The sequence below is a fragment of the Dysidea avara genome, chromosome 3 (genome assembly GCF_963678975.1).
Source record: "Dysidea avara chromosome 3, odDysAvar1.4, whole genome shotgun sequence".
Classification (NCBI taxonomy): domain Eukaryota; kingdom Metazoa; phylum Porifera; class Demospongiae; order Dictyoceratida; family Dysideidae; genus Dysidea; species Dysidea avara.
In genome coordinates this window covers 2,252,718-2,265,662 of record NC_089274.1, presented here as the reverse complement: position 1 = coordinate 2,265,662, position 12,945 = coordinate 2,252,718, and the positions used below count along the sequence as shown (strand labels likewise).

The window sequence follows — 12,945 nt, the reverse complement described above, 5'->3', positions numbered from 1 at the left end:
GCACCAGTGTTGGCATTTCCTAATTTTGACCAGGAATTCATCCTGGAGACCGATGCTTCTGGAGTTGGATTGGGTGCTATATTGGCCCAAAGACAACAGGATGTAACAGTGCGACCTATAGCATATGCTAGTCGAACGTTACAGTCACACGAGAAGAGATATAGTGCTACAGAGTTGGAAGCCTTAGGAGTTGTGTGGGCTGTCAAACACTTCCGCCATTATCTTTATGGACATCGTTGTCATGTATTTAGTGATCATGAACCCCTTAAATCCTTATTGAATACTCCTCATCCCTCAGGCAAACTTGCACGATGGGGTTTGGCCTTACAAGAGGTAGATTTGATTATTCATTATCATTCGGGTAAAAGTAATACTAGTACTGATAGTTTGTCAAGATTCCCAGTGCATCAGTCATCATTGCCTGATGAGTGTACAGAGGAGTTACTGGTGGCTGCTGCAGTGGTTCAGGGTGATATCGATGTTGACAAGACTGTTTAGATAAAAAGTCTGAATTGTCTATCACTGCTGCAGTACAACCAGTATCGCATGACAGTGGCAAACAAAGTATAGGAAGCAGGCACAGAGAAGATCCAGAATTAAGGATAATCATTGAATATCAAGAAGGGGGAATGTTACCTGATGATGATAAGAAGGCAAGGGAAATTTTATTGAGTAGGTATCAATATCTCATGATGGAAGATGTCCTGTATTATATTGAGACAGATAAAACTTTGCGCCTTATCCCTCCAGATTGTGACCGTATTAAATTGTTTGAAGAGGCTCATAGTGGAACATTCGGTGCTCATTTGAGAGATGCGAAGGTACATGGAGAATTGCCAAAGCACTACTGGTGGCCTAAAATGAGGAGTGACATTTCCAAATGGTGTCAGAGTTGTTTGGTCTGTGCTACACGTTACCCTGGTAGGGCTGTCCACCCTCCATTGACGCCGATACCTGTAGAGGGGCCATTTCATAGAGTGGGAGTTGATGTGATCCAGTTCACTACTTCACATGTTGGAAATCGTTATGCTGTTGTGTTTACTGACTATCTTACAAAATGGCCAGAGGTATTTGCAACCAAGGATCAAACAGCACTCACTATTGCAAAGCTGTTTGTACAGGAGATAATTTGCTGTCATGGTGTTCCATGCCAGTTGTTGTCAGATAGGGGCCCTGCATTCCTGTCATATCTGATGACAGAAATTTGCAAGTTACTAGGTGTAAGTAAATTAAACACAACAGTGTATCATCCACAGACTAATGGATTGACAGAACGATTCAATAGAACATTAACCAGTATGTTGGCTAAGAAGGTGGAGCAGAGTGGAAAAGATTGGGATAGTCACCTTCCATTTGTTCTGTTTGCCTATAGGGCAAGTGTCCAGGAGTCAGTGAGAGAGTCTCCATTTTACTTGCTCTATGGGCGGGATCCCAGATTGCCAACAGTATTGGATATGGACGGTGGCTCTAAGCAGGAAGTGGATGTGGACACTTACAAGGGAGAAATAACCATTAAGATGGATGAAGCATGGGAATTGGCGAGAAGCAATATTAAGAAAGCCCAGAAAAATCAGAAATTATATAATGATCAGCGATCTAAGCCACCTAATTTTAAAGTTGGTGATAGAGTGATGGTGTACATGCCGGCTGCAAAAGCATGTAAGTCTTACAAGTTTGCTAGGCCATTTCATGGGCCCTATCGAATAATAGCACAGGATGAAACTGGAGTGGTTGTTCGTCCGGTGGATAGGCCACAAGCAAAATCATTTAGAGTAGCTTATGACAGGGTGAGATATTGCTCTGAATTATTACCTGATAAGTTTTGGCCAACAAGAATTACTGGCAGTGGAAATAAATGTGATAAGAGGCCAATTTCACAAAATATTGAAGGTGTTACTAACCTAGCTGAGGGAATCCAAGGCTCAACCCCTGACAGCTCAATTGATGATGATGTTGAAGACCAACAACAGGAGGGAGCATCACCAACTGTGCTACCACATGAGGAAACCAACTCCTGGAAAAGTCGCCTAAGACCAAGACAGAAAGATGGGGACATCTGATCTAAGAGCGGGGAGATGTAATACATATGGATAATTAGAACTGTAAATAATAGATATGAACAATTAGAATTGTTATGAGAACTCTTAATTTGTTGTTGTTATGTGTAACCTTGACCTTAGAGATTGTATAAAAAGGCTGGAGCTGGTCACCAGCTCTCTCTTCTTCAGTTGATTGTAAGCTGTTATATTGTTGAAGCTGAATGATATCTATTACACATGTATTGGGGGGTTAATAATACGCAAAATATATAAAACACCACTAAAAGGAACAACTACAAGGATAGTATAAAGTTAAGAAAAGCTACAAGATAATAGATAAATAGTACCATGTATGGAATGTTATTTCATGGCTAGTTTAGTAGTCATAGTTGTAGTCATAATCATCATCTTCATTGGCGTTAATAACAACTACTACGACAATGGTAATAGTGGCAATGACGGTGAAGAATGTTCCAATAATAAATCCAGAAATGTTCAACTTTTTGGCAGCATTTGATGCAGCCCATGCTTGTGCAACCCTCCCAGCAGTATAATGTGAATCAACCTGTAACAAAAGAGTTATATATACAACTATCTCATACGTAACTAGTTTTGTATCAGTGAGATGTCCAAATGTCAGTCAGGGCCAAATGAAGTGTACTCATTAGGGTTTAAATGATTATCTCTAGTGTTAACGATGAACAAGTAAAAGTAATGATATATTGAAGTTACCCAAGTAAACTTTCAAAGTATATTGATTATTAAATTCCATAAATTAAACTCTACAGCATTCTTGATGACGAGAACATCATGTGCTGTGGATTCCTAATTACCATGGTTACATATTTAGGGGTGGACATACTGATGATGGTTTGTTGCACTAACCTGCAGTGAATATATCAGTGCTGCCAGTCCAAAGCATATACAACAGAATAGAAAGTTGATAATAGAAAATACAAGGTAGTTTTCAGGTCTGCGATTTGCAACAATTATAGTACTACACACTGGCTGCTGAACAACCTTAAAGGATAGACACATACATACATGATAAGTTAAAACGTGCTTATTAACTAGACATATGCAAGCAGCATTATTGGGACGAGCCTAATAGCATGGTGTGTAAGTTTGACACATGTGCACACACTGCACAGCAGTGATACAGCATGATAGTTAACATGTCCCCTATTTTTATTATGTACTCTTGCTATAATATATAGTTATAGATAAGGTTGCAATATTAACATTCTTTCCTTACATGTAGTCAACAAAGAGGTCACAAAAGAAATTCAAGAAACATGTAAACAAGTTGGGTTTGCACTTAGTGGGTTGCTAAGCTTTCATCCAAAAAGCTTTTATCCAAAAAGCTTAAATCACCCATCAAACAGTCCTCTTTGCATAGAATTACAAACACCTTGCTTCTCTCTGTTCATTGGATTCAGTTTTGTGTATAAAAGAATGCTGCTGATAGTCTTTCTCAGCATTTGCAATGCAGCTGCATGTTTTTTCATATCTGAGTTTATTATATTCTCTTCACCTAGCCAAGTTACAGTATTTTGAAGGCAAAGGTATTAGCCATGGTACTGTTGCAATAGCTATTTGTGTTTTACAAACTTTGCTTGTCTTTCTTCCTTAGCTTTGTTTTTCCTTCTGAGTCTATTGTGCTCCCTTCTTCTCAGCCTTTCTTCTCTCTCTTCCACATGTTCAACATTGCTTGCCATACATTAAAACTGCCACATGCTGGGCAATCCTCTCGCATTACTAGTGTAAATTTTCCGGAATGTGGCTCTCGTACCACAGTTAAATCAACTACTAATAGTGTGGTAGTCACTGTAAACATTCAAGAATGTGACGCTTGTACCACAGTTGAATCAACTAGTGCTGGGTAGTTGGAAAAGGCAGATATGGTCGGACGCGGACACAGACACGGAAATTTTCAAAAAGCACTTTTACATTTATACAACAGTTATTTTTCATACCAAATGTTGTTTTTATAGCAGTCTTTGCTTCCAGACCTGGGCGTCGATCTTGTCATAGCACTTATCCATTTACAAGCGCACATGCGAAGGACTAGACCAGCTCTCCACAGAATGCCAAAGACCATGTAGTGTTGTGCACATGCTCTAAAGTCTAATACAGAGTTATATAATTGTAGAGATTAGCTTGTATGTCCTATGCAACTTAGCTTAATAGGCCAAATCCACAATCTTACACTTTTTAGTATAAGGCGCAGGCGCTTATACCAAGTGTTGAGGGTTTCAAGGACCTGACTTTATAAGATTAAGTTGGGACATGCCAGCTTAATCTCTATGACGCTGAATTAGATTTCTAGAACATGTGTATACAACACTATATGGTCTTAGAGTGCTAGTCTATCCTTCGCACATACGCTTATAAATGGATATAGGAGCTATAACAAAATCGACGCCTGGGTCTGGAAGTGAATGCTGCTGTAAAAACAACGTTAGGTATGAAAAATAACTGTTTTGTAAATGTAAAAGTATATTTTAAAAATATCCGTGTCCGTGTCTGTGTCTGACCATATCCACCTTTTCCAACTACCCACTAGTGCCAGAGTAGGGTTTGCTCAGGCTCACCCCAATTGAAAGTAGCTACTCCAGAGTTATCCTATTATAGTGTTATTACTTTTAACACCAATTATATAAATAAACATGTTCCGGCTTAATGAATAACCTTAGAACAAAAATGACCAACACAGTCAATACTGTGAACATCTTAAAGCAAAAGCTATATGATCCCATGAACAAAGGAGCACGTACTTAACTCCATACACTCAAATATGACGTCTGATGTGAATGGCTTATATTGTTAGTTACATCATTCTTACACGTAACTGAGAATGGGCTGCTATTTCAGGTGTTATGCAAAGATAGCATACCTACTACCTGCTTCATTATGATCAAGCAATTCCAGCAAATAAACAGAGACTATACTGCCATTCTTCTGCTCTTGTGCCATGCCATAGTGTTGCTTCATGGTGTTGGTATGACTTGATATTGTCAAGACCTCAAGCTTATAATAAGTTAGTATTCAGAAGAGGTAGAGCATGTGTTATATGTCACTATTTCATGTGACTCTTAATATTCTTAGCCAAAAAAAAACACGGGCTCACTAGATATTTAGAGAACAATTCACAAACTCTTGCAGGTTATGTACTTTGTTTTGTAAGAGCACTTGGATCTCATGCTGCAAATATGGAAAAAAATGCTGTTCTACACATTTATTAAAAGGCTCTTTCAATACAAAGTACACTTCCTCAAAGCTCACACAAAATACTATCTAAATATCCACTGAGCCCCAGTGAACCACACGTTTTGCTGGTTTTGTACTGTGATTATTGAGACTTACGTGAATACCAAATGGTATAATATGTGGCACGCAATGCATGTCCTACTCTACTTCCTCTAACTATTACAGTCATGTTAGAATTTCACTGTTTCTGGAATTACATGCCCTCTTGTATATACACAAGATATATTAGCTTCTCAAAGTTTCAAGCACACATAAATTACATGTACTCAAACAATCAGTGGGATTATTTTAGTCAAATGCACTTTAGAATAAAAGATGGAACCAGTGGCACATCTACTATTTCACCAGATCAGTAGAGTTTCTACACTTCACAGTAAAAACAGTTTTGCCATTATGACAATTTTTATGTTAATAGAGATGCAAAACACCTTTGTACCGTGTTTGCCAATTTTTGCATCTGAGATAACATGCATGAAATTTGTTGATATGAAAAAATCGTTTTTCCTGCGTTGACCCACATATACATATATAGCTAAAATCATTTTATGGAAGTGATATAGGCTAGAAAAAAATTGTTTCTATTACAATTAACAGGAATGTGCATCTACAAACCAAAACTATCATCACTGTCAAGCAGCCTCTTTGCTCTTTCAGAATAGGTACCATATAGCTGGTTATTTTCAAAGGGTTGTTATTTTTGGATGTTTCTCAGAGGCCTTTCTCTTTGAAAATGAATTCCTAAGTCCTGTTGTTCTTTGAAAATAAATTCCCACAAGTAAAAATAATGTGCTTTCACATGATCGAACAACGTGTATTCGCTCGTGTATTCATTACAAATTTAAGCTCAGTATTATTAATAATGGTTGAACAGTATCATTAATACATCAATAGCCAGTAAACTATCCAGAATGGCCATTGTTGGGAATCCATGCCACCTGCTACTGTACGCTGTGATCAAGCCGATTGCCTAGCCAGTGGCTGCTAACTACTCCACTTATAACTCAGTCTTCTTTCCAGTGTGCAAAAGTGTGGATTATTCTATCCTTGATTCCATCAGTAAGGTGAACTAATGAGCACATGTATAGACTCTACGTACGTTTGTGATTTGCAACACGAATTTCTATTTGCTTGAAATCCACCACCTGTGCTTCGAAATATGCATTCTTCGAAATTCAGATTTTACTGTTCCTATGAAAATTTCTGGTTCAAAAATAACCAGCTATATGGTATATATACAAGAATAGAAAAAATTGAAAGTAATAGGATGAACAATTTCCATTGCAAAATATGTATACTGTCCTATCCATAGAAGGATTATGGACAAACAATTATCATTCCACTCCATAGCAAATATACCTCTTAGGCTCATCACTTTAACTTTAATTAATTAATTATAATTATCCCTTTGGCCCCTAAGTTAACAAAAAGTGTTCTGTTAAACACGAACACCACTATAGTGGCTCTTGTTACACGCATGTGCTCAAATGCATATATCTCGTAAACGGAATATCCTATGAATATACAGTTTGGACCACACTACTCTGCGGTTAACGGATATTATCCTAAGCTTTATCCGAGCATTGTAGCACGATTGAGCGTGATGTAAGGCAAATCTACGTTTGAAAGAATTTTTGGCCATTTTTAAGACAATTATAGTTACGACGATACTACCTGTCACAAAGGAGAGATGGAATATACAAGGTTAGTAAAGTTATATGATGTTGTAGATCTATCCTTAATCCATGAGTAGTTTAATGAAGGAATAGGTGGTCCCTACATGGAGTAAAAGGAGCCTAAGTTTGTATGCCAAAATACGCATTTTTCACAAAATAACTTTCGTTTTTAAGGACTAAAGCCACTATAGTGGCATTTGGGGCTAAAGAGTTAAGCAGATTCTTCTTCATATACTTTTAGAAGCATCTACAATTTTTCATAGTCTGTCAGTCAGAACAAACTATCAGAAGTTGGGGGCTGACTGTGTAGCTGTGCAGTCAGTGTTAGCCATAGAAACACATGTTATGGAATCCCTTCACATAATATCTGTTAACAAGTATTGCATCATAACACCTCAACACAGTGTGTTGTGGCTGGTGAAATGACATGAAATTAATGATAATATTTTTATAAACTGTTTGGTAATCTATCCCACCATACATAAATAATTTTATCAGAAGAATGATGAAAAGTACATTTAAACAATAGGCTCTCCTAAGGTTCTTAAACACCTGTATGGATACAAGCTCACCACACCACTTCTCAATATGTATATACAACACAAGATAAAATGTCTTTGTATCAATGTAAGAAGACAAGCATAGTATCAACTTTGAGCATGGTATGTGAACACTTCTGATTACCAAACTTTGAAGTGTGCATTCAAAGGTATTCCTACTGTGTGGGGATAATATGTAGCAATGTGTAATAAGGAAATATATCTATAAGAGTACAACAATAGTCCCACAAGTCTATTGGTATGTAATTTTTGTGTCTTATTAAGGATTGAGGTCTAGACATTAAGGTGGTCGGCCACAATTGTAATACTGTATTTCTTTATCCATACAGAGCTTGTAGTGTACCAGAGCTAACAACAAGGAGGCATGGATCTCCATCTGCTGCCTACACTAGTCTTGCCAGCCAGCCTGTATTTTTTCTTTTATCATTTGGTTTCTGACCAAATGACAAAGAAAAATACAGGCACAAAGAAAAAAATACAGGCTGGCTGGTGAGACTATGTCTGCACATGAAGAATACTTTTTCATCTATTCTTGAGGCAAGTTTATAAACAAACATGAAGTGATATTTGTCCCCAACCAGTGATTGTTAACAGTGTTCATGTTGCTATGAATCTTGGCACTAAAGAATGCACAAAACTAGCACTTAGTTTGGAAAAGCTAAAATGCCTAACCACAGCATGATGGTAATACAAGGCAACATTTTCCAACCTATTCATGACTAACATTCAAAATTTTGGTCTATTACGATGAGCTGCTATGGAAAAAAACTTCTCAGCGGGTGTAGTGGTCTAGAATGTGGAGTTACATAATCAATGTGGATTTTACAATGGCATGTTCAACATAGTGTTCTGTGAGGATTTCATGATTAACAGTATCTTTGTGACTATGGCATGCATACATACGTAGCTAAACTAACCATGCACATTTGCACAACAGCTGACCGCCACCTTATCTTATAATATTTTCCTGTCGATAGTTTAATTACCACAGATATGTCTCTACATAGTTTAGCTGTAATACCATCCTATTCATAAGCTGACAAACTAGACACTACAAAGTCAATTATGGACATATATGATACAAACATACTTACTGTAATATTGGTATGCGTTCCTTGTGGTTCTGAGACTGTAGGATCTAAAACAATAATTGTACCATATTACATGCAAGACTTATAAGGTTTATATTCTTATATTAACATGCAGCATATGTGTAACTTATATGTGACTTTGTATTAGTTGTGATAAATCAATAATCATGCAATAATTCTACATGCATTATATGAGTTTTTCTATAGTAAATGTCCTGCAGCAATATATAATAAGCAGTCAAGGTCATAATACATGTTATTATAAATAACACAACCGATGTATGATGTGTGCTCAAATATAAGTGCTCCAACCTACAGCCTTTCCCTATGGCAACAGACAGCCTGGCCTGGCCACTCCTAAACTATTTGTTATGCCCTACATGGTTTCCACCAAGAAAATGTGGCTGTACTGTAACTTATTATTATAGCATGCACATCATTAGTATCACCAAGAGCTAACAATTATTAAATAGTGGAGAACTCTTGATACCACTAGTCTTTGATTACAAGTAATATCCAAAAGACCATGTAGTTGTGTAGAAATCGGATATTCAAAGTATTAAAAGCGGTAAAACACATAGCTTGTTTCATATGTGGAAACCTTATAGATAATCAGGACACTTTTATCAATGATTCCATCTGTATTAATGTACATACACTTAGAAGTAGCTATGCCTCTCTACTAAGGACTGTTACTAGAGATGTACTGATTCAACTTTTCTGAGCTTTACCGATACTGATCCAATCTAGGAAATTTGTTACCGATCTACTGATCTTGTACAGGTAGTTCTTATAGCATTTGTTGTTAGTTGATTGCTTTAGGTCAATTGTTAGTTGAATAACGATCACAGCATTGTTACTGGAGTCAATACCAATGGTGGTGTGACCTCAATGACACCACCAAGACAATCAGCAGTGACAGCACCCACAAATATTTTAATGCATGCTCCTACCAAGACTTGCCTGGAATGGTTTGTAGGCTGTTGTAGCAGAGATTCTAATAGTTTAGCCTATTTGATATGGTGTAGCACTATTCATTGTTTTCTGCCAAGGATCTCTGGTAAGCTCAAGGGTAAGTTAGTTTAGTAATTAAAACAGCTAACTCGAGTGTATTTATATGGCTTCTTGTAGTTTCACTGAGAAGAAATGGCACTATACTTAGCTTATTTCGTAAATGAAGCAGAGAAATGATAGAAGTCTAGTATGTTTGAAGAAATGGTGATTAGAAAGATCAATCGGTGGCTTTAACAGAAAATCAGTTCTACTGATTTTGCTCAAATTGTCGAGATTGGTACCGATCCAATACTAGATCGGTACATCTCTATCTCTAACTGTTACCAAGGCGACAGGAACAGAGGAGTCCCACTGTAAGTAAAAGTAGCCCATATGTTGATCCATGCAATGTTGTCATGACAAAATTTAATCCATACATAAGGCAGCATACCTATAGCTATATATCATACAGTACGGTAGTACTGTATAATTATTAGGGATCATGGAGATTTGGTTTTCCTAGCCAAACAAATCACCCAAAAACCAGCTTCACAACTCCATCCTGGCACCGTGGCAGTATTGGTTAGGTATAACCAAGCCCAAAAGTTCCTTCATTATGATCCTAAAGGCTTCCAATAAATTGTTACAAAAATTTTAAAAATTATTCAATGGAATTTTAAAATTTATTAAATTATTACAAAATTTATTAAAATTAAAATTTATTAAAATTTAAAAGAATTTTAACTCAATAACAGATAAGGCTATGGGCTTGATTTTTTCACTGTTCGACTTTGCTTCGTCCCGAAAAGTGCCTTTTGGCATACCGCAGTACGTACAATGCATGCATCATGGACTCACCTTTGTCCTCCTTTGTGTCCCATTTCTTTTTGCTGACCAACGCATACCGCATCAACGCGTGCCCCAGCCATGCTTTGAAAGTGCAGTGGCCATTCTTTGAGCTATTTTCAGCCTGTTACACAGTATTACAGACAAAAAACAGTAGAAGAAATGCCTCTGCAACAATCCAGTCACCATGAAAATATGATGATTTGCTCGCCCCCAACTATCAATCACTGGCTCAAAAGTTCAGCAGTCATTACGCTTTGCTTTCAGCTATGTTTAACCCATTACACAGCGTTACAAACGAAGAACAGTGTTAGAATCGTCTCTGCAATCAGTATGGAAAATACGGACGATCCCCGTTCACAAACATACTGTAGGGAAGCCATGCATTGTGCTACCGCGAATTGACACCTTGGGCAATGAAAAAAATATCCTTGATATCAACTTCACGGTACAGTCGTACACATGTAGTTTATGAGTTTCTGTGTTTTAGCACTGGTGCATTTCTTGCAGAAGCATAAAATCTACTGGTGGGCATGGCTAAATGAAATACAGAAGGCGTCCGAAAATACCTGCTGCCAAAAATAGTAAGGTTCGTACTCTCTCTATGCTAGATATTGAAACTATTTGATAGCTAATGAACACAGGCATATTATATTAAAATTGCAAAAAAATTGGGCATTGTTTTTTTGGTAGTAAAAATGTGATGATTGAAAATGGATAGTTTTGTATTCATGGTGCATTTATCAGAGCAAGCATACAATTAACTGCTGCAGCAGCTCTCACACTACTAATCCTACATACCTGATTATTTGAGGATAATTGCTGCTTAATGTAGGCTATTTTGTGGTACAATAATCTAAGCTGTTAGATTTCCATGAAGTGAGTGACAGCTGTATGAAAATCATATTTCCCAACAATTGACAGTTAGCTAGCCAGCTATATGAATTGTAACAATGACTGACTTTTATGTATAAACAAGTTAAGGAAAAATTAGAAATTTTGAGTTTGATTGGGGATCATAGAAAAAAAAAGTAGGGAAACAAGGGAGGTCGGCTACACCTGCAGATATACTAGTTAACATTTAATCCTAATTCAGTCTTGGTGAACCCGGAGTACTGTATTTTTAGCTCCTACATGTGTGAAAATGAAGTAACGAGAAGCAACCTCCTGATCCCTATATGGTAGTCTAGGTGGCCTGCAAAATGAAGAGCGTGTACAAAAGTATGCTAATGTTGACATTGTGCTAATTTATGTGCCCATATAGGGTAGAAAAAGGAACGCCCTTTAATTTTTAGGGTGGTATTTGTGCTGGGGTCGCCTAGACTAACATGGATGGTCAGGAGGTTGCTTCTCGTTACTTCATTTTTTTTTTCACTTTTCATGCATCTCCTTCATGTAGCTATAGCTAGGAGCTAAAAATACAATACACCAATGAAAATATCCTATATATCAACTTTACAGTACACTTCTACACGTGCAAGGTACTTGTTTGAGTTTCTGTACTTATGCACAGGTGTAAAGAATCTATGACCTGGTGCATTTCTTGCAGAAGCATAAAATCTACTGGTGGGCATGGTTAATAAAATATGGAAGTCACCTGAATACCTGCTGAAATTGTAAGGTTCGTACTTCCTCTATGCTAAAGATATCGAAACGATTTTTGGTCATTGATAGCTAATGAACACAGGTATATTATATCAAAATTTGAAAAAAAAAAAATGGGCATTGTTTTCTGGTAGTAAAATGCAATGTTCGAAAATGGATACTTTTGTTTGAACATAGATAGTCTGTGGTATACTATCTATGGTTTGAACATTGCATTTATCAGAGCAAGCATACAATTAGCTGCAGCTCTCACGTTATTAATCCTACATACTTAATTATTGGAGAATAGCTAATTGTTGCTTGGTGGTAGCTACTAGGGTTCTTTGTGGTATAATAACCTAGGCTGTTAGATTTCCATGAAGTGAGTGGCAGCTGTTCGAAAATCATACTTCCCGATAATTGATAGTTCATGATGGAGACTGCGATAGCTCCTGAGCTCTAGATACAGAATCACATGTGATGACACTGGTGCTGGGGGTGGTGGCAAGGGGTGCAGGCACCCCGGGAAAAAACAAAAACAAAACACTGAGTTAGACACCAGTAACCGGCTCAGTGGCCAAAGTAGGAGTTAGCTATTTAATGACTAAAACCATTCCACGTGAAAATCATATTATCGCGCACAGGCTTATTTCAAACTCACAAGGAAGCTGGTTGGCGGTCCCGTACTGGGGTACTGGTTGATAAGTCGAGAATTGGGGATTGTATGGAGGAGGGGAAATTTCAGTGTAAGTGAAATTTGACATCTCTACTCTTCCAGTCAGCTGTCAACTTGTCAATCAACCTCTCAATAATAGCTGTCCCGAGACCACAGACTTCACCACAGGGTCGCGTGAGCCAATAATGTGGTATCACGGGCAGGGGAGCGCTA

General features: G+C 37.5%; 1 protein-coding gene across 1 annotated transcript; it reads right to left on the bottom strand.

The window, feature by feature from the left end:
* Positions 1–2,261: 2,261 nt before the first annotated feature.
* LOC136248844 (proline rich transmembrane protein 1B-like) lies at positions 2,262–12,919 on the bottom strand. The gene is made up of 4 exons (XM_066040660.1): positions 12,718–12,919; positions 8,637–8,680; positions 2,925–3,059; positions 2,262–2,604 (listed from the first exon to the last, which is right to left on the bottom strand). The coding sequence occupies exons 1-4, from the start codon at positions 12,818–12,820 to the stop codon at positions 2,416–2,418; spliced, it is 471 nt and encodes a 156-aa protein (XP_065896732.1). The 5' UTR covers positions 12,821–12,919; the 3' UTR covers positions 2,262–2,415.
* Positions 12,920–12,945: the final 26 nt, after the last annotated feature.

What these genes read in the sequence shown, in the direction of transcription:
- LOC136248844 (XM_066040660.1), bottom strand. Translation starts at nt 12,820, where the DNA reads ATGTCAAATTTCACTTACACTGAAATTTCCCCTCCTCCATACAATCCC. An exon ending in GAACGCATACCAATATTACA is followed by an intron (nt 3,060 to 8,636) that starts GTAAGTATGTTT and finishes CTATCCTTTAAG; the next exon opens with GTTGTTCAGCAGCCAGTGTG. An exon ending in CACTGATATATTCACTGCAG is followed by an intron (nt 2,605 to 2,924) that starts GTTAGTGCAACA and finishes CTTTTGTTACAG; the next exon opens with GTTGATTCACATTATACTGC.